Here is a 23,037-nt window from a genome sequence, read left to right as displayed (position 1 = left end):
CTAAAGGACAGCCAGTGGCTTGCACGCTCTAGGAGAGGGGTCTGGCCTGGGACCACAATACACAGAAGATAGGGATGCCTGGAGCTGGTCCTGGGTCCAAAGAATACAAAGCTAAGTCTGGGAAAGCAATGATCTGTGTCCTAATGCTCTGAAAGTTTGTGATTCACTAGCCTGAGCTAGCCCTGAGTCCTAGAAGAAGATTGTTCTCAGGAGCTAGAGGAAGAAGTAGCGGGATCCCAGACAAGGTCCCATAAGGCAACTAAATGGCCCAGTGGATTGAGTATTGGGCCTGGGCTCAGGAAGACCCGACTTTGAATCCAGCCTCAAATACTTCTTGGCTGTGTGACGTTAGGCAAATCAGTTAACCTCTGGTTGTCTCAGTTTCCTCATCTGTAAAATGGGGATAAGAATAGCACCTACATCACAGGATAATATTTCTAAAGTGCTCAGAATAGGGCCTGGTACATAGGAGGCACTTAATACATGTTTGTTCCTTTCCCTTCACCTTGCCCTCCAGAGGTATATAAAGCCTAGACCCAATGCAGGAAAGTTGAAAAAATAAAGTAAACAGAAGGCATGATGATAAAGAAATATTGTGGATCTAGGCATGTCCAAGTCCAAAACCCAGGAAAAAAAATAAACTCCACAATGTCTATAAATAAAGCATCAAACAAAAACACAGCTTGGCTTCAAGGTCTACCAGAATTCCTGATAGAAATGAAGCAAAACTTTTAAAATGATAATCTAAATGAAATGAGAACTCTAGAAAATCATTGACTTACTGCAAGAGATACTAGAACAAATTCAAAAGAATGGAAAAAGAAAAATTTAACTCCGTAGGACTTTGGACAGATTATTTCACCTCTCTCTGGACCCGTTTCCTTTCCTACAAAATGAGAGGGATAGGACTAAATGAATTCTAAGGTCCCTTGTAGCTCAGAAACTAGAACCCTAAGACCAAAGATGTAATTGAAGAAGTCATAACTAACATCTTTGTCTCCTTCCTATTCAATGTAGACAACATATCATCTGAATGATTCATATGGAATCATCACATAACATGCATAGGTCCTTCCATACCAAAAGTGCATGTTTAAAGAGGATACTCTGGTACTCTACATAGTAGATATTGACATTGTGACATACACAAGGTTACCTGAAGTCCATGAAATCCAAACAAACCTTTGATAAAGACAGGCACTAGACCCATAATTTCATTAGTAAAAGGTATTCCTTATGGAAAAATTCCCTTTACTAATTCATGACAAATATTTTTAAGAAAGTGGCCTAGAACACCGGGACAGGTTACTCGACCTGCTCAAGGTCACATAGTCAATGTGTCAGAGGCAGAACTTGAACCCAGGTCTTAGTACTGAGGCTGACCAGTACCATTCTGTTGCTCATAAGTAGTTTAAAATGATAGGTGGCTGAGGAGCTTGATATATTTCTAAGGATGAAGCAATGGGCAGAAAACATTTTTTTTTCACTTATAACTTTCACATCTGAACTACTAACAAGACAAAGGCATTAAAAGATCGCACTTGGGGAAAAGAGCAAAGGCAATATTTCCTAGATCTTGTTTTCCCTTTTTTCTAGACCTCACACAAACATCTGAACAGAAAGACATTTGTTTAGAAAGAAAAAGATGGTGATTAGTTTCTTTTAAGTCTTGAACACGAGGAAGAGACAACCAAAAGAGCTGAAAATGGATCAGAACGATCAGTTTCATAAACATATCACTTCCGACATGCAAGACACCAAGAGCTACAATGGGATGTGAATTAGACTCAAGTGTTCAACTTCTAAACTTCTTCATATCAACCACTTCTGGCTTCGCTGAGTTGATATCAGCACACCTTCATCACAGAAACCAATTTTTTAAGTTTTAAGGACTTTTTACACTTAACAACTCAGAGAAGCTTTAAAGCTCTCATGCTACTACCGTAATTCCTAAGTGAATGTTACCAGGAATTTTATCTGTCCCCTGCTCTCACCTTAAACCCTTGTAACCAAATCATACATTATTCCTTCTCCCCAATTCCTTTCTCCTTACCTTCTTTCTTTTTTATAGAGTAACATAATCAAGAGACAAGCAGTAAGGACCACCAGAAGCAAGCTGAGAATTGCCCCAACAGCCTGGCTTCTTCCAGAGAGACCCTTGTGATTTGGTGCATTTTCATCTCTATCATTAATAATTTCCATCCTAGAAGAAAGTAAGAGAAAATGTGACATGACTTCAATTAAAAATTTTTTTTTGCTTTTAAAAAATCTATCCTAAGGATTTCCACCTAACAGCTTCATTTTGAATACATGGGGAAATTTTTGTATCCAAGTGATAGCATAAGCCTGACCATGTTACTTCCCTACTCAAAAACCTTCAATGACTCCCCCTTGCCTGTAGGATAAAAAATGAATTCCTTAAAAAAATAAAAAAGAACAAAAAAAAGAACAAAAAGAACAAAAAGAACAAAAAAAAGGGGGCAGCTAGGTGGCGCAGTGGATAGAGCACCGGCCCTGGAGTCAGGAGTACCTGAGTTCAAATCCAGCCTCAGACACTTAACACTTACTAGCTGTGTGACCCTGGGCAAGTCACTTAACCCCAACTGCCTCACTTAAAAAAAAAAAATGAATTCCTTATTTTGTCATTTAGGGTTCCCCACGCCTTTCTTTTCTCTCTTCTCACAATAGCCCTTTTCACATTTTGAAAGGACCATTATCTACTATGGGTGAGGCTAGTTTTTCCAAGAGGCAATGTAAAGCCAGCCAGGGACCTATACCCAGAGGGCTAAGGCATCTCTCTTGAAGCCACTTCCTTGTAGAATCTGACCATATTGATATGGGGTTTTTGGTCACTGAAGGGCATCAAAAGGAGCACAGGGAGTCAGAGCCCTTAAGACCACATCAGTCACTACACCTTTCCCTGCTGACCAGATCCATTTCCATATGGAGGCAAGGGGGATTGTGTCTACCCAAGGTAATCCTTCAGTATCCTGGTTGAACAATCTTTCTAGGTTGTAGCTAAGTAAATCTCCTTTTGTTAACCACTGAATCAATTATGACTATTTCGTTTTGTGTGAAAGTTGAACCTCAACTAAGAGCGAACTGGTTTGAATCAGGTGCATCCATCTCACATATTCTAACAAATTGGTCCCCACTCTTAACATGTCTTCTGCCTCTGTGTATGTGCACAGGCTTTCACCCATGCTTAGAATGAACTCCCCTCCACACCTCCCCTGGCTGAAATCTTTTTGTCTTCAAGGCAGAGTTTAGGTAGCATGTTCCTCCTCCAAGATGAAAGCATTCTCTTTTCCTCCTCAAATTTGCTTCTACAGGTCCTTTGCTCTTTTATACCTTGCATCAGACTTATCTAGGTTTGTGCCTTATTTGTAAATATAATGTATATATGTCTAACTAGTTTTCCTGAACATGGCCCTGTCCCCAAAGGCAGTCTTATTTGGCTGAGGTACATCAATCATTTTATCATCAAGGACCACACAGTGACCATCTAAAAATCTGCAACCCACATCTATCTGTGGGCTGAAACGTACTCTCCCCGTACTTTCCCTTAAAGAAAGCTTCAGCAAAAGAAAATGCTAAGTATTAAGGTATTTCTTGCCTCCTAAGCAGTTAACGCTGCCAGCATCAGGAATGCTGAAAGGGGTCCTAAACCTCAAGAGAGCACAGTCTACAACAGGGGGAGCATTTTACACAATTCTGTTTTAAAAGCAGAGCATTTGGAAATACTGTTTAGAGGTGATTAGGAAAGGAGTCTTGGAAGAAAGCAGGTATCCAGTTACTACTCATTTAAAACTCTATTTTCTACAAGAAATATGGTATTATAAAAAGATCACTGGATTTAGTCAGAAGACCTGGACTCAAATTCTGTTCTGCTTCCCAAATAAAATCACTTGGTCTTTCTGCACCTTGCCTGCATGTATAAAACATCTGTATTGGGCAAGACGATTTCTAAGTCACCTTCCTTCTCTAAATCCTATCCCTAACTGCACGGAGTTTAAAGCATGTTGGGCAATTCTTTCATGATTCCCCCCCCAAATCAAGCAGGCAGTCCACTGAAGTCCTACCCTAAGGCTTCATCATGGCATGTACAAACCACTCTTCTGAAGGCTACATCAACACCACCAGGAGATCTAACAAGATGGAAAAGCTTCAACAGGTTTGCCTAGAAACAAGTTGTATGACTGTTGTCTGAGGACCAGCCTAGTTTAATTCAGAGCAACTCAATACCAGATTGACAACTGGAGGAAGGTTTTGGTCAGAGCATCTCACAAAGATATCTATGGCTGGACATGATGACACATGCCTATAGACTCTGCTGCTGGGCAGGCAGAGGCTGGTGGATCTTTTGAGTTCAGGAGTTTCGAGGTTCAGTGGGGCTAAACTAACCAGGTATCTGCACTAAGTTCAGCATTGGTAAGCCCCTGGGAACACAGGAGTTGGGGAAGGGGGAGACAGGACAGATCAGGCTGTCTAGGAGGAGCAAATCAGCTGATCAATTGAGCCCATGAGTAGCTGCTGCACTTCCAGCCTAGGCAGGATAGGGAAACCCAGACTCAAACACCAAGAACATAAGCAGCAGCAATAACAACAGTTTTCAAATTTTTTAGTCTTGGGGCCCCTTACTCTCTCTTTTTTTTTTTTTGGTGGGGCTATGGGGGTTAAGTGACTTGCCCAGGGTCACACAGCTAGTCAAGTGTCTGAGGCCAGATTTGAACTCAGGTACTCCTGAATCCAGGGCTGGTGCTGAATCCTAGCTGCCCCCCCCCCCGCCCCTTACTCTCTTAAAAATTACTGAGGACCCTAAAGAGCTTTTATTTGTGTAGGTTATATCTATTGCTATTTACATTAGATGTTAATGTAAATAGTGTTTTTATGAAAAATAACTACATTTTTTAAAACAAAATTTTAGTACAGAGAGTGACACTGTTTTACATATTTTTGTAAATCCCTTTAATGTATGGTTTAAAAGAAGACAACTGGATTCTCATATTTGCTTCTACATTTGATCTTTTGCAATATATTGTTTTGGTTGAAGTATATGAATAAAACCCTGTTTCATGCAAATATGTGGTTGGAAAAAGGAGAAGCAGCTAAATAGACAAAAAACACCTCAGTATTATGAAAATAGTTTTGACCTTAGGGATCTCCCAAAGGCATCGCAGGGACTCCCCGGAGTCCTTGGACCACACTTTGAAAACTGCTGCACTCATGCATAGGAGGGGGGCAATCTGCATCTTTTAAGGGAGGAATCACACTGAAGTCCAATGCCTTCTCCTAGATTTCTAGAAGTACCATTGTTCTCCTAGTCACCCAAGGTAAAAAAAAAAAAACAAAAAATTTGAGATCATCTTTTGATATGGATGGTGAAGGAGAGGAGTTAACCACTAAAATCCTGCGGCTTTTCCCTTCGCAAAGACTTCACATTTAATCCTCTTTTCCTTTTCCTTCCCTTCCTTTCTGTCCCACTGCCACTATCCTGGTCCAAATTTTCAGTGCCTATCATTTTGACAGCCTAACTCCCTCAAGTTTCTTCTTGTTACCTTTCATCCTACAGTGACTGAAATATTAACTTTCCTAAAGAACCCCATCCAAACTTCATCATGCCATTCCCTTGCTCAAAAACTAACAATTTCAACTGCCCAAATCATGTCTTAAGTCCTTAAACTGGCATTCAAAGATCTCACCATAACTTTATTTACACGCACACACAGACATAACACACAGACTTAAACTTGACTACTAGATATTTACTGAACATACCTCTTCCTTTCCCGTTTCAGTAGCTCTGTGCACACTGTTCTTTCTGCCCAAAATAATCTCTTCTCAGTTCTACTCCATCTTTTAAGGCTCAAAATAAATACTACTTCCTCCCTTAAGCCATCCCTGATTTTCCCGGGTTCTCAAAAGTAATCTCTTCTTCCTCTGAATTCTTAATGCACTTTAAAATTTTGGGTTTGTATTTTTATTTATGGTATTTATCATATGATATGGTATAATATATGTAGTTCTTGGAAGGAATTGACAAGAGTAGCCTCTGATAAGTTTTAGTATAACAAGACTTGGATATAGTAAGGCTAAAATCTGCACCAGGCAATAAAGTTGACAGCTTTGGGACAAGGGAGGCTTGGATGAGATATGTAACCATAGAGCAGGAACAATCAGAAACACGTTCATATCCAATCACAAATATGAAATGTTTTGTCAATCTTGGGTCTGGGGGAGTATAAAAGGGATCTGCATTATACTCACCCTCCCCTACATACATACACACACACATACCTTGATCAGTATTTTTACTGTAGAGCAAAAATGGATATGGATGGGTAAACTGGATCAATAAAAATAAAGTATCCCTATCCCACATGTTTGTTTAACACTGAATAGCAGGGATCAGTCAGGAGGACAGTTTCCTATTGGTCTTTCAAGGTCCCACAGTAGCTATTAGGACAAAGATCTAGTTTCCATTCTCCTTTGTATCCCCCAACAGTCCTCAGCAACAGGCCTTGCATATAGTAGGTGCTCGATTATTTACTAACTTTTGTTTCAACATTGACAAAACTGGAAAGGGACCATCTAAGACTTACAGGGGGGACAAAGAAAAAAAAAATTACTTACCCCAGAGGGCACACAGCAGAGGTATACCATGAAAAGAGGTATTGACAGTCTGCTGTTTCATGACTGAATTCGGGGATACCCTCCTTCGCCGAGGGATCGCAATGGAAAAAGATGGTAGAAGAGACATATTTCGTGTTATCTTTCCCACACTTTGAGGAAGAGGAAAACACGACATCCAGATCATCATCTACCAAAAGAAAGGGACACATCATTTGAAATACCATAAAAATGTAAAAAAATAATTTCATTGTGCTCACTTTATTTGGTATAAATTCAAAATTAAAAAAAGAAATAAAATTTGTAAAAAAAAAAAAGTTATTTCCTTAGTCATTTGAAACGTATCTATAGTCTGGGTATAAAACTGATGACATCATTTTACATTTTCCAGCTCCACTGGTCTTTCACAGCTATGATTAAAACCCTTTAAAATTATATTCTGCTCCGGCTTGTTGCAAGATGTCATCAGTAAATGAGGAACAACAGATGAAAAACAAGGCTTTGAATCCATCATCTAGAGCTCAGTAGCGTGTTAGCTCTCTCAGGGCAGGGGCTGTGTCATTTTCATCTTTGCTCCCCAGAACCTAATGTAATGCCTTAGACAATGTTTAATAAATTAAAAGGCAGTATGGGATAGGGAAAGCCCACTAGAACAGGAATCAAGACCCGGTTCCAGTTCTAGCCTTAGGCAATCTTGGGCAAATCCCTTAGCTTCTCTTGAGTTGCAATTTCATTAAATGAGAGGGCTGAAATCAGTCTCTAAGATTGAATACCACTCTAAGATTTTAGTAAGGATTTTACCTAAAAGATTTTAGTAAAAACCTTCCTTTCCACTAGGTAGGACTCCTACTCTGTTCAATTGTACTAGGCAATATGTTCAAATACGCACTGGTACCTGTGAATGCACCATTAAAGTCATCGGAGCTATAGCACCAACATTACTCCAAAAAATGTACATATGCCAGACCATCCAGCTTGGCACTGCTTATCTGTGATAGATCAGTGCCAAAACATCATAATGTCTGCTTCAATAAATAACCTGACAAAAGTACATTTTTTTCATCCCTTCTCCTTTGGGGAAATGTATAAGCCTAAACATAAAATACACTTTAGGTTGGCTACAGCACTGGCTAATTTGCTGATAAACAAATCTTCTGAACATATTACATTTGTGTCAATAACAAATCTTTTATTAAGTACTATCATTCTAATCCACAAGTTTAATCAGAAATTAAGAGTAAAAGGAATCCAGTGGATAGAGCACCAGCCCAGGAGTCAGGAGTACCTGAGTTCAAATCCGGCCTCAGACACTTAACACTTACTAGCTGTGTGACCCTGGGCAAGTCACTTAACCCCAATTGCCTCACTAAAAAAACAAAACAAACAAAAAGAGTGAAAGGAATCCACTTAAGACTTTAAACCCATTTTGGGAAGAAGATACTAAGATTAAGATAATTCAAACTAATTACCTTGAATATAATATCTAGTTTTATCCAAAGATCCAACTTGCCTACCGAAGTGTTGATCGTTTGTTTTAACCTGACATATACTAGCTCCATAACACAACGGATTTGCTGAATTTGTGATAGAAGAAAGCTGGATTTCATACATATAAGCATCCCCATTAGGTCTCATATCCCCAGAGGCACTGAATGACCTGAAACGAAAACAAAACATAGCATTATTGCCGCTCTCGTCCCTGAAAAGCCACACCAACCACAACACAGTTGTTGCTTCTGGTCTTGTTATGAAGCATACAACAGTTGTGAATGGGTCAGCACATGACCAAGAATCCTTTCAGGGTATGGCGTCTTATAACTTTGTCCAAACTTGGTAGTTTGCACTTTTGTGACCAGCTTCAAGGATCCCTCTCTTCTTCCTAATGAAAGTTCAGAGTAGAAGTTCCAGAGACATACACTTCACTTTGCCTTTTCTACACTTGGAAGAGGTCAACTCTTCTCTAAAGGTATGAGGTTCCTTATAATGTGCTAGCACTGTCACGACATGGCCATTTTTAGAGCCTTAAATATACCCAGCAAGTGTTTATACTCCACCTTCCCTTACCCTGGCCGGTGACTTGACCATTGTTAATCACCTCCAGAAGACTAATATCTCAGACCAAAACAGGCTACAGAAATCCCAATAGACTATGTGACAGGTTATTTTAAAAATCTTCTGTTCCACAATCCTACTAATATTTAGGGAAATATTTTTGTTACATAGGATGGCTCTCTGGGGAGAGAGGAAAGGACAGGGTGGGGGGAATTTAGGTAATATAAAAACAAAAGATATCAATACAAATTTATTTAAAAAAAAAAAGACAGAGGGAAGGAAGGGAAAAAATTTTCACACTGAAGAATTCACCATCTTTGGTGTTAAACTTAATAGTTCAGTAATGCTTTCTCCCATAATAAGGAAAAATATAACTACCCCTAGCTACAGTAACTAAAACATAACCCTAAATTTATCTTGCTTTGCTCCATGATAGTGAATTAGTGGTTTAATTTTAAACACATTTTGGTGCTCAAAAGAAAAATATTTTACTTACTTAAAATAAATCTCTCCTAGGCTGAGACGCTTGTCATTGACAGGATTGATGATGGTCCCGTTCACCATCTCCACCTCCTGTGGCTTCACTGCACAGGCTGCTCGAGTTTCCCACATAATATAATATGTACACCTCTCTATATCAAACCTATAGAGAAGAATGACTATATTATGAACTCTAATGATCACTTCAGCCTTGGGGATTGGTGACTTTTAAAATACAGTTTATTGGATGCCTAAATCAAACTCATTTATTTTCAAAAACATACTAAGTTCTCCGTGTTCATCTCAGGATCATCTTTCATCATCATATCCCTTCATTACTAATACTCCCAAATAATCCCTGAAGTTTCCTATGCCAATGTATCACTTTGACATGAAAATGAAGTCAAGCTAATGATAGCTTGGTATAACCTCTTAGTGGCACAATATCCCTGCTGGATAAGTAAGAGGCATTTAATGAAGGGGACCACCCAGTATGTTGGCATTATTATAAAGCATGTAAACATATTTGAAAACTATAATAATACATTTTTAATGTTTTTTAAAAACAGTACAAAATTTAAAAGACAGAGCCTATTTGATTTTAGAATTCTTGGTTTTGGTTTTTGCAAACTTTTCAGAAATCTGAATCCTTTGAATTTGTTTAATCCTTTGCTAGTTTCTGAATTTTCCCTTTTCCAAACCCACAGAAATTCAAGGCATGGCAAGCTTAAGTTATTTGACTTTGCTTTTTCCAGCTTCTTGGAAGCAAAGATATATAAACATTAGCTAACATGCTCCCTCTGCTGGCCAACTTGCTCCTGACATAATTCATACATGCTAAATCAATCATTCAAAAAGCATTTAAATACTTACTTTGTACCATGCACTGTAAAGACAAAGACAAAAATCCTAGAGTCCAGAGCCTCAAGGAAATTATACTTTATGGCAGCACAGTCTGTACCTATGCATAATGAAGACTACACAAGACTTATTCAAAGTAAATACATGGTGATTTTAGGGGATGGGGAGAGAGGCAATCTTAGCTAAAAGGAATCAAGAAAGACTCCTTCATGTAAGAAGTGGCACTTGAGATAAGTTTTAAAAGATGTTAGTGATTCCAAAAGGCAGGGATGAACAAGGAATGTATTCCAGGCATAGGGGACAGTCTTTGTAAAGGGACTGAGACAGGAGATGAAATATAGTTTACAAAAACAAGCAAGCAAGCCAATTTGGCTGACCCCCAAAATAAGTAGAGTGATGCCTAATAAGCCTGGAAAGGTAGAGGAGACAGGCCACAAAAGGCTTTAATTGGCAAACAAAGGAATTTGTATTTAATCCTACAAGCAAACAGAGTGCACCACCTCCTCCTTGAGACTTTTTGTAATTCTTCCTCCCCACAAACACTCCACCCCCTGCCAAGCCCTAGCTATTAGTGTCTTTCTCATAAAAAAAAATTACCCTGTATTCATTTTATATATATTTTGTTCATACTTATGTATGTATGTTTGTTCCCCCGATAGAATGTAACCTTATTGAAGATAGGGAACATTTTGTTTGATTTTTGGTCTTTATATCCCTAGGCACTTAATACATGCTTATTTGTTTTATTTAATCCAAAAAGCAACTGATTATATATAGGGGAGGAGAGAAAAGTAGGAGTCGGAAAGGTCTATAAAATTGTGAACCTGGGTGACCGGATAACGGTGCCCTTGAAAAAAATTAGGATATTAGGAAAAGGGTTGGGGTAGGTTTGGGGGAAAGATGAGTTCTGCCTTGGGTATGTTGATTATGAGATGTCAATAATCCAGCAGGAAATGTCCAATAGGCAGCTGGTGTTACAGGGCTGGAGCTCAGGAGAAAGACCAGAGCTGGGTAGATAGTCCTATGCATTGTCTACATAAAACTCATAGGATCATAGCGGACCAGTCAGAAGGCAATTTATTTCTAATTCAACTCAACTGTCTCATTTTATAGATCAGAAAGCTTAGAGAATCACAGCTTTGAGTACCTAAAAGAGCTCTGCCTCATGACCCACTAACACTTCAACACAGTATCACTGATATAAGGCTATGAGGCACCTCAGAGGCCATGTTACCTACTTTGCAGAAGAAAAAACTGAGGCTCAAGGAAGTTAAGTGACTTGTCCAAAGTCACAAAGGTCAGATCAAGTCAACGAGCATTTATTAAGCACCTACTATGTGCCACTGGCTCTGTGCTAAGCACTTAATATCAGAGGTAGAATTTGAACCTGAGGTGCTTTCCTACACACAGCTTTTGTGCATATTGCCTAATTAAATACAGGGTTTGAAACTTTATTTCTCACAAAAGTTATTTAAGCAATATTTGCCTTCACACATAAAGCTTAGGGGGATGGAGGTGGGGGTGTTAATATGTCTGAATAGGAACTAGATAAATTTTACAAAGTACAAAATATTTTTCTAAAATACAATTATAAGATTTATTGATTATGTTTTGGACCCAAGGCAGCTGCTTGGGTTCAGAACCACAAAAAAATTTTTTGTCAGTATACAATTTCCATAATCCTATTCTGATAAACAATTCAAATCAAAGCAATCCCTACCTTTTAAGCATAGGCTTGCCAACCGTCTTTGCACATTTCAGCTCTATAACTGTGGTTGCAGTCTTATTTCGACTACACTCATAACCATTTGAATAAGTTACAAGGATGTTGTCACCTGCAATGCATAAATAATTTAAACAATAGTTCTAGTATACTGAAGAAAAAGGACTTTGGTGAAATATGCACAATATTAATGTTCAAAACAAAATTCTGCTATTTTTCATAACCACTGCCCTAATATTTTAAAGTTTAAAAAGTCTCAGTTAACATATTAATAACTCTCACATCACTATACCATACTAAAATATTTACTAAATATGCAAAAATTTATTGTTCATTTTTAAGAGTCTTGGGAAACTAAGCTATTTTTATTTCTTTTTTTGCATGGCAATGACTATGCTCATTTATTTATTTCATTAGAAACTAAGCCATTTTTAAGATGCAGGCCTTGACTCATTCATTTATATAGAGAAAATGTTCATGTCAATGATCTAAATTGAGTTCAAATCTTCTTTATATACAATATGTTAAAAACCTAAAGTCTTTGCATTTCTTTATTAAAAAAAATTTATAAGATTCTGTTTTGGCTATGATTATTTGATACCTCTTTGGAAAAGATCAAGGTTTAGTGGTCCTGACTTTTTTTTTTTTGGTGAGGCAATTGGGGTTGAGTGACTTGCCCAGGGTCACATAGCTAGTAAGTGTCAAGTGTCTAAGTCCAGATTTGAACTCAGGTCCTCCCAAATCCAAGGCCAGTGCTTTATCCACTGTGCCACCTAGCTACCCCAGTCCTGACAAATTAATGAGTCATTTTTTTCAGATTTACATAAAACATTTAATCTGCATTATATCTCTACCCCAGTAAATAAAACATGTGAGCCTCACTTATGGTGGTATCTGTTCTTCCCTCTTTAAATTTGTTTACACTAAAGTCAGCTTCTCTCATTACAATCATCCAACCTCAATACAAATACAGGGGTTCTTAACCCTTTTAGTGCCGTGGACACATTTATCAGTGTGGTGAAACCTATGGACCCCTTCTCAGAATGTTTTTAAGTATACAAAGTATATAAAATTACCAAGGAAACCAATCCCATTGAAATGCAGCTATCAAACTATTTAAAAATCAAGTTCAGGCACCCCAGGGTGAGAAGCCTTGTCGAGTTAAAAAGGAAATTATTTTTAGGTAGATGCAAGTTAAACCCTCTTCTGATGACTGACTATGCCAGTGAAATGCAAATTCTGGCAGGGCCTATACAGTTAAAAAGGATCAAGTGCAGGTCCACCAAAGGGTGGTCATCTGAGGATCACCTTAACTAAGTTTGGGTTTTAGTGGGGGGGAGGGTTGTTTTTTGTGGGGCAATGAGGGTTAAGTGACTTGCCCAGGGTCACACAGCTAGTAAGTGTCAAGTGTCTGAGGCTGGATTTAAACTCAGGTCCTTCTGAATCCAGGGCTGTTGCTTTATCCACTACACCACCTAGCTGCCCCCACCTTAGCTAAGTTTGAAGAGGCTCATCACTGGAGAGAGTGCTGCTCAAGAAGTGATTACCTTTTTTTTTTTGGTCACAGCAACTCAAATGCAGAGAGGTAGAAGAAAGAATATGATCTACATTGGTGGAAGAAGTTTTTATACAGATAAAAACCATAGAATGTTTGAAGTAATCAAGCTAAAAAACCAAGACAATACAAAAACACATCTTTAAATGTTTATCAGCTTTCTAGGCAATTTTGTAAACTGCTTAAACAAATGTGTGTTTGCAAAAGAGTTCTAGGACTTTTATATCTCATCCATGCAAATATCCATTTAAGCAAGTGGAACCAATATGGACTTGAGATGAGCAGTAAATCACATGTGTCATTTATGGGACAATTCTGCCTCCCACTGCCTCTGGACTAAAGTCAGATTCCAAGATACTTGAGTCTACTAAGCTTAGAACATGAGTCCAGAAGGGATTAGGACCCCAAATGGGCTAGAAGCCCATAGTGACTCATTCGATGTGCTAGGGGAGGATTCAGTCAAAGTGTGAGCATAAGTGCACGGCTTTTGGAAACAGTTGGCCAAATGCTTTATAGACCTAAGAAACTGTCACAGACTCAGAGAATGAGTCATCTCCTTTTACTAAGACCGATGACTAGAATCTTAATCAATCACTATAGGAATACAATAGGATTACCTGTCACATCTAGCTTCTGTGTATGAACAAGTCCCAAAACCTGGACAGTACCAGTTATACTCTTTTTGCAAATGCTAGCTCTTTCAGGGCAGCCAGAGGGTCCTTTATATATGCTCTGACACAAGTTAATATAGTATCTGGAAATCAAAAGAAGAAGAACATTGCGGGAAATACAATATATGATTGTTCTAAAGCACTGAGAAATGTACAAAATGCTCCTCTTTTTAATTTGGGGGAAAATGAAAACTCATAAAGATCATTAATTCTTATAAATTATATTATAAATTCATTATAAATGGAAAGTATTCAGTAAAATTAATTAGGATTCAAATGTTTTTAAAAGAAAAAAAGAACTTAATAAATTTGCTTTCTCACATGAAATAGGAATTATTCAGTTTGGGAAGCAGATTAATATTAGGATATCATACATCTGATACACACACACACACACACACACACACACACACACACACACACACTATCTCAAAGACAACCTGGCACCCTAGTAGACAGTAAAAGTTAAAATACCTTCAGTAAACCTGCAAAATGCTCTCCATATGATTCAGAATTGCTGACTTTTACTTGAGGGAAATGGCTCATATTCTGCCTACTAGAACAGCTCCCCTGTTAACTTAAGGAGCATTTATTTCCAACAATATGATGAACAGAAACTATAACTGAAGCACTGTATCCACCAGCAAACAGCACAGTGCTTTGCACACATCAGGTGATTTATAAATATTTGCTATATCTGAAGTTACCTATAGCTAAAGACTAGAATTACAGTTTAAAATAAAAACAAACTGAATCTCTATTACCAGTTAATGAACTTGAGATCAGGAAGTTTTAAAGTCCACCCAATACTCTCCCACTATTACTATCTAGAAGATCTTAAAGAGAAACTTCTACTCACGAGGTACCATCATGGACAAACAACCAGGACCCAGTAAGAGAAGAGAGCAGCCGCAGATCATAGGTTTTGTGTTTCTGAATGAATTTACAATCCATCTTCTTTGGGGGACAGACAACTTTTGTTTTCCATTCAAAAGTCACCTCACATCCACGGGTCTCAGTGAAGACTTTTGGTGACCCGATATCAATATTTTCATCACAGCTGAATATAATAGTAGATGATCTATAGCTATTTGCTGTGGAGAATAATGATCATAAAATAGATTACATTTTGGGCTTTCCTGATTAAAAAAAAAATAAAATAAAATTCACAACAAAATTAGGAATTTCTCTTACTCTTCTTTGCATTCCGAAGCCACGAAAGTCTATGTTATTAATCTGGCATGGAAATACATACAGTCTCCCTACTTCTCATCGTGTGGTCTTGTATTATAAATTTAACTTTATTATTTAGTTTTTCTTAGTAGCTCTAATGACATTAAGAAGATACTTTTTTGCAAAAGCATATATAGATTTATGACGTATATCAAATTATTTGCCTTCCCAGTGGCAATGGGGAAAAGAACAAGAAGGAGGAAAAGAATTTGGAACTCAAAAATTTTAAAACAAATGTTAAAAATGGTGTGTGCATATAATGGGGGGAAATGAAATATTAAATCATAAAAAGTATATAGAGAGACTTCATTTCAGAAATTCTTATTCACAAGTGCAAATAGCCTCCAACTGTAACAACTTGAATTAAGACAAAATTTCATTTTGTATATATGTATGTCTGAAGATTACCAGTGTTCTTTCATGGTCCCAGCCAACATTTCTACTTACAATATCTGCAGTATCCCCATTTCTGATCTCTGGCATAGTTTTCTGTTGTAGCACACCAGGGTTTTTGTTTATCTTCTCTAATACACTCATCATAGCTCTTTCCATTATATGTGAAAGGAAAGACGCAAGGATCACCTTGTTCAGTTTCTGAAAATAAGTACCATATATGTAATTAATTATCATACAAGTAGTACATTACCCATGGCAAAAGGTAAGGCATGGATTAGATTATAAGGCAGGAATTAATAACGTAACCACCCTCTATATAAATCACTGACTTGGACAATAATAACAAGTTGTGGTCATTAAATGTAAAACATTCTTCTGGATAGAGTTCTATTGAAGTGATTTTTAAATGTCTATATTTATTATGACTATTCCAAGAAGTTATGTTTTATCTTCCAGTTTCAAGGCAAAGGTTTCAATGGGTTTGGCAGCTTTCAGTGTCTGGTGTTTTAAGCTCCCAGTTTTCCTAATAATTCCAAAAATTCATATTTAACTTATAATATATCCCCATTATAATGACTCACCTGGAGGACACTGATCACCATTTAGATATTTTAAAATGACAGTTTCATCTTGATGTCTATAATCCAAACTCATCGATGCTAGCCGTCCAAAGGAAGAGGCCTTACTACCTGAGAGCAAGCACACTCCTCCATCTTTACAGCTCCCTTGAGGATCACTATTTGCTGCAGCACACACACCCACATTGTAAGTATGGGGTCCATAAGTTACCTAGATGGACAAATAATTCTTCATGGATTACTATGAATGTAAATCATCAGTTATTTGTACTTGACTATTGAATAAGCATTCTTTAAATAAGGTCACATATTTTGAACTGTCTTAGCATATGTATACCTCTCACCTCTGTCAGTTTTGCTGACCAAAAAAAAAAAGAAAAGTGTGAACCTTTGTTCCTTCCTGCATTGCTATTCAAAGTCCTTAGTCAAATTAATCATTGTCCCCACCCCGGGAGAGTCTGCGAAGAATCTCTATTTATTTAGGATCTCTGCCTCCACTTTTATCACTCAGATTTCTCCTCTTTTCCTCTGCTCTGTTTCCAATCCATCACCTCGGCTTCATAAATCCTGCAACAGAGACAGGTCTAGCTATCCACTACCAAGGCCTTAAATCTGCTACTTTTATTGTCTCTTTTGCCCTGAGATTTCACACACTGGCTAAGATTGTTCCATCTTCTAAGTCCTGGTGTACCTAATTGAGGTTTCTTAGCAATAGGGGTGGAAGGTCACGTAAACTTAGACATCTGCTCCAAAAGTTGATCCTACAGGTATAACTTTGCAAACTGTAAGTCAATGGACATGATCACAATACTCAAGCCTTCCAGTGGACAGACACATCACTTGGAAGATATTGCTGCAACTTAAACATCAATGGCACTGGCAAACCATAGCAGGGCTCTCGCAGTACCTCATTTTTCCAGGCACAGATAGAGAGTCAAAGAAATTTAACGTATTAAACTGCTGGTTAACATCAGACACTCTACATGTGATATTAAATAGGTACAGTAGTATCTAATGAACAAATAAAAATTTATAACAAAGAGTGGCATTAATTTGCATATAAACACACACGTATTTCAAAAGAGCAGGCCGGTAATTTGTTTATTTGTTTGTTTGCTTGTTTGTTTGTTTGTTTATTTATTGGGGGAGGGGGAATTGGTGTTAAGTGACTTGCCAAGGGTCACACAGCTAGTAAGTGCCAAGTGTCTGAGGCCAGATTTGAACTCAGGTCCTCCTGACTCCAGGGCCAGTGTTCTATCCACTGTGCCACCTAGCTGCCCCTCTGATAATTTTTTGAGAAAGGCAGTATATTCAAATGAAAACATGTAAAAAGATATACCTAATTCCACATCAAATGGGTACCTACCATGAGTCATTCATTATATTTAGAAAGGGCAGGAAACAGGCCTTTTCATCAAAACCCTGACACCTTTGTGGTAGCTTGGTTCCCACAAACCCTACATGAAGATTAGCCTCCACCCTCACAAACACAGAGACTCACCTAATGGTGAAAATTATTCCAGTTCTAGAGCAAAAGAATAAAGAAGTTTTGCTTCCTATAGTGACTAATTTGTTAAAAAAAAAAAAATACTAGGGGGTGGCTAGGTGGCGCAGTAGATGAAGCACTGGCCCTGGATTCAGGAGTACCTGAGTTCAAATCTGGCCTCAGACACTTGACACTTACTAGCTTTGTGACCCTAGGCAAGTCACTTAACCCCCATTGCCCCCCCCAAAAAAAAAATATATATATATACTAAATACATCATGGTACAGAAGCTACTTAATAAAGAATTTTACAGTAGAATTATAGCTCTTTCAAAAATATTTGAGTTCATAATGCACATACATATACATGTATGTATGTATAAACTTGACAATACCAAAGATTAAGTGATATTAATTACCTTAACTGGTCTTTTAGAAAGACTGGACAAGTTAAAGCTGTAGTACAGCTGCTCATCTGTCACTGAACAGCCAATAGTTTTTACATCATCTGGACACACAATTGGAGTTTCCCATTCAAACACATTATCACAACCACTGCTTTTTATCATCTTTGGTGATCCCTATTTAAAAAAAAAAAAGAAAGAAAATTTTAACTTCATAGAAAATGTTATAATTCTTTTAAAATACATTTTAGATGCCACAAAATGCATAACCTGATTTATCAAGAGACCCTAACCATATCCTGAGATAAGCCACAGGGTTAAAAGGTAGAAGTATGGTACATTAACTAACAGAAGGTATTACACACCTGTGCTTCTGGGTATCAATAGTACCTGTCTGGCATATCAACTATAGCAAGATGCCACTGGGGACAAAGACTCTGAAGAGCCAGATACAAGAAATATTCCATGGCTGCAAGTAACATGGAATATGCCTTCTCTAAAGTCCAGAAAATCAGCCATGACAATTGCAAGGAGTTCCATACAGGCCCCTTAGGAACAATTCATTGGTTACCTGGGATTACCTACATAACTCCAGGGCATAATTTCTAAAAATATATTTTTAAATGCCACTGTATATTTATTCAGTGCATTATGGATAGAAAGCATTTTCACAAACATCTCACTGGATTCTCAAAACAGTTCTATGAAGCAGGCAAACCATCACCTTGCAGAAGGAAAAAAAAATGGCATTGAATTCCTTATTCAATATCACTCAGCTATCAAGTGGCCGGCAGTGCTCCAAGCCAACTCCTCCAAATCCTTAGAGAGCAATGGCCTTTCCATTACATCACACTGCCCCAGACACTCTACAAGTCTGTATCAAGAAATTAAGATTTTAAGTAGTCTTTGAAGGGTAAAAGAAAAAGGCACTGAAATGCCGTTAGAGGTTGTCACTGCAAGGGATAGAAACGGCTTACTTCTGTTTACAACTGAAGTTACATCCTCTGCCAAAATACATGCATTCATTATTTCTAGACTCCAAAGCCAATTAAAACAGGAGAAAAGGGTAAAATATGCTCATTAGGCCAAATATTCTATTTGTCTGATGCTAAAGATTTCTTTTCCACATGGTCTATATTCAATTGCTCCTACATGGTACATACCATTCGGGAAGGAAAGAAACCACAAGGGGAAAAATACTTCAAACGAGCCACACAAACCTGGAATATTCGATCTTCAGATTTCTAAAGGCAAGCAAACACTGACTTGTTGCCAACATGTAGCTACTCCAAGACTTAGCCGTGGTGAGGAGTATACTCTTTTCCTATGTGTAACCCTCAATGAAGCATAATGCCTCTTTTATCTAGCACTGTGAAAGGAACTTTCCAGATTTCTCTCTTCAAATACCATTTGAAAAATTCTTACTATTTGATAGAAATCTCTCTATAACATCATTCTGTATGGTTCATCTTCTTAGAATATGTTAAACATGATTGAACCTTTTCTTAATTACTCATCATTATAAATAATTCTTGAATGAAGTTGTAATATACAGAGAACCTCAGGAGCTATGTGAGGCTACCTGTTCCTGCCCTAAATGGTCCCTAAACTATTCTGTTTTTCAATTTTTTAAAAAGTATGATTGAAGGGGTGGGGGTGGGGGTGTCTCTTTTTTCATTATTACCATACCTCTGTCTAGAAGTCTTGCTAACCTCCTCATCCTTACCACCACCCTACCTGAATACACTCTGGATTCCTGGTAAATAACAAAGCTTGTTTTAATAGCTGTAAAGGAGGCTTGAGGCCCTCCCCTGAGAGTAAAGTACATGAGCTTTGACCACAAATTCTGCCATTCAGAACGGTCTATTTTGCTTACTTCTGGACCTGGGGATTTGTTTCATAAATTTATTCCTTGTGGACAAGTCAATTAACCTAAGCCTCAGTTTCCTCATGTGCAAAATAGGACAAATAGAACCTACTTCCCATGGTTGTTGTGAGGAATGCATTTTATAAATCTTAAAGTTTTTATAAATGTTTTCTCATTATTATTGCAAATGGCTAAGCTTGCTCAAGTCTGACCACTGACCAGATAGTGCTACTAAGTTATTGGCTCTTTAAGGGCATAAGAATCATAGAACTGGAGTTGGAAGGGATGTTAATGGTAATCTAATTTAATCCCTACCCAGAATATGAATTCCAAGAACATCCTTGAAAAGTAGCACTACAGTTTCCATAGTGACAGGAAACTAAAATTCTGCAGTGCTATAATTGTTTTGTTTTAAATTATTTCCTTATGTTGCTATTTAGTTGTGTCTGACTCCCCGTGGCCCCATTTGGGGTTTTCTTGGCAAAGATCCTAGAGTGGTTTGCCATTTCCTTCAGTTCATTTTACAGATGAGTAACTGAGGCAAACAGAGTGAAGGGACTTGCCCAGGGTCACACAGCTAGCAAGTGTCTGAGACTGGACTTGAACTAATGAAGATGACCTTTCCTGATTCCAAGCCCAGTGCTCCATCCACTGAACTACCTAGCTGCCCATTTCCTTATATTAGGCTGAAATTAAACCCCTTGGTTTTATACACAAGGCCCAGAGTTCTAAGATATACTGCTACTACTTTGTAGTAATATGAAAATTATGAATAAAGTTTCCAGCATGTAGAGTGATTTTTGTATTCCTATGATTAGCCTTCATTGTTGGCTTACTAATTATTCCTTCCATCCTTGAGTTAGAATCATGAATTTTGGGAATTGGAAGAGATATTCGAGATCAGCTAGATCAATTCCCTCATTTTACAAAGAGAAGAGATTAAATGACTTACCAATGTCATCCTAGAATCAGATTTGGAGCTGGCAGAGAACTTAGAGGTCTTCTTATCCAACACCTTCATTTTACAGATAAAGAAACTGAGGCCCAGAGACTGTGCTCTAGATTACTCACAATTGTAATATGACCCCAGGTTCTTTGAGTCCAGCTCCAGTACTCATTGCACTGTGCTCCCAGTGGCTGCAGAGCTGACTGGTAGCATTGTTATCAGGTCTACAGACTCCCACCCCAATGACTGGAACTAGACTTATCCAAAGCACACTAGTTGTATTGGGTTCTTTGTTCAAATAAAGAGAAGAACATTATCCTCATACTGTAAATATACATCATACCCTACATTTGCCATACCAAAAAATGAAATATTAATGTTTAGGCCATGAAAAGAAGTTGCTTACCATACTTATTCCCCTCTTACAATGAAATAAAATAATTGAGGAATAGTTAGCATTTCTATCTGAAGGACATGGAGTAGAACTATCAAAAGTCATATAAATTTCATTAGTAGCATGATTAATTTGTGGAGGTCCAGTGACACGGCCAACATCCTAAGAGATAAAAGAAAAACAGTTGGCTCAGGAAAACAATTTTTCAAGAGATAGCTGATGACATATTAAAATAAAATAAAATAGCAAAAAAGTATACATGCAATGAAGACCAAAATGTTTGCCACAAAGAGGTTCTAGGATGCTACCAGAATATGAAGTTGTCAATGATGATCATAAAATGTTTTGTCACAACTGTTCACCATTTCCATTTATATCTCATTCTCAAAGACTCCAAGCTGTTAAATATTACCTCCACTGAGCTCGTAGCTCCTATCATCTGGCCCTCCAGGAAAAGGTCAGGTTACGAAGGGGCTTGTGTGTATGCAAGCACAATAGGAAGGCAGGGTCAGACTGAGACCTGTGTTTAAGACCATTTTGATAACTGACTGGAGGATAGACTAGAATGGGGAGAGACTTGAGGCAGGGAGCCCCCAAAGCAGCAAGCTATTGGAAAATAGTCCATATGCGAGGAGATGAGAGCCTGCACCAGGGTGGCAGTGTCAGAGGAAAGAAAGGGAAGTATGTGAGAGATGCTGTGGAAGTAACAGAAATGACACCTAGGTTATAAGCTAAGGTGATTGGGAGGATGGTGGTGCCTTCCACAGTAAAAAGGTAGTTAAGAGGTACAAATTTGGAGGAGAAGATAAAAAAGTTCCGTTTTGGACATGTGGAGTATACGATTCAGTTCACAAACGAATCCATCTTTTACAATGTCATTTTGTCTCTCAAATGCATGAATGCAAACATATAGAAGTAAAATGTTTTTGAGACTTTTCCCCAGAAATCACAACCTGAAATAAGTGAATATGATTACTAAAAAATATTTTCAATATTAAAAATCAATATAAAATATTGATTTTCTATATGATTTATTAAAAGATCATAATAAGAGTTTTTAACTAATAAAGACACTTACATTTCCCAAATTTTTTTGAATTGCACAAATCTTGTACTTCACACTAAAGAGATAAGCTCAGCAAATATACTTTCCAGCCCCTATGACTCTGATACAGAAATATGTACTCAGGAATAATGACAAGTGAGATACACACATATGCACACACACATACAAATATACATACACACACACATATAAATAGTATGTGGCTCCTTAGCCTTCTCTCAATATCAAAAGACATAGTATGCATAACACCAGTTTTATTTCCAGATTTCTTTTTCTTGAAGAACTTTTAGTTGCAAAGGAAAAAGTGTGCAAAAAGGCTATTACCAAAATTATTTTTCAAACTTGTATATGTGATACTTACTATAGGAGAGCCATCAACAGGAATCTTACATACTGCTGATCCAGCTGGACAAGAAACTCCATAAATGGGATTGAGAGCCTGACAGATGTTAATATAGAAATCTGGCTTTGTATCAGATAGATCATTTTCATTATAAGCTTCATAGCCACCAGTTCGATGGATCAAAGGGCTGAGGTCAATAACAGAGCTTCCATTTTTCACTGAACACTGCTCCTGTGGCAGGAAATTTGGGTCATGTCATATATCAGCATACCCAAAGACATAAAGCTGCATTTATGTCAGAGGATTTGAAAACTACAACATAAGCAGAGCTACTGAGCTAATTTTTTAAAAAA

General features: G+C 37.7%; 1 protein-coding gene across 2 annotated transcripts in view; it reads right to left on the bottom strand.

Moving 5' to 3' along the window:
* IGF2R (insulin like growth factor 2 receptor) overlaps nt 1–23,037 on the bottom strand; it is a 253,665-nt gene that overhangs the window by 8,092 nt on the left and 222,536 nt on the right. For both annotated transcript variants that reach the window (XM_044002313.1, XM_044002312.1), the window contains exons 35-46: nt 22,703–22,915; nt 21,288–21,437; nt 18,084–18,245; nt 16,183–16,390; nt 15,653–15,799; nt 14,832–15,066; nt 13,919–14,055; nt 11,744–11,858; nt 9,179–9,325; nt 8,100–8,287; nt 6,634–6,820; nt 2,054–2,203 (exon numbers count right to left, since the gene is read on the bottom strand). In XM_044002313.1, the coding sequence (XP_043858248.1) occupies nt 2,054–2,203; nt 6,634–6,820; nt 8,100–8,287; nt 9,179–9,325; nt 11,744–11,858; nt 13,919–14,055; nt 14,832–15,066; nt 15,653–15,799; nt 16,183–16,390; nt 18,084–18,245; nt 21,288–21,437; nt 22,703–22,915 (2,039 nt within the window). The remainder of the gene's footprint in view (nt 1–2,053; nt 2,204–6,633; nt 6,821–8,099; nt 8,288–9,178; nt 9,326–11,743; nt 11,859–13,918; nt 14,056–14,831; nt 15,067–15,652; nt 15,800–16,182; nt 16,391–18,083; nt 18,246–21,287; nt 21,438–22,702; nt 22,916–23,037) is intronic.

This window comes from Dromiciops gliroides, chromosome 4 (genome assembly GCF_019393635.1).
Source record: "Dromiciops gliroides isolate mDroGli1 chromosome 4, mDroGli1.pri, whole genome shotgun sequence".
Classification (NCBI taxonomy): Eukaryota; Metazoa; Chordata; class Mammalia; order Microbiotheria; family Microbiotheriidae; genus Dromiciops; species Dromiciops gliroides.
The sequence above is the reverse complement of the archived record's forward strand: the minus strand, read 5'-3'. Positions and strand labels throughout refer to the sequence as shown.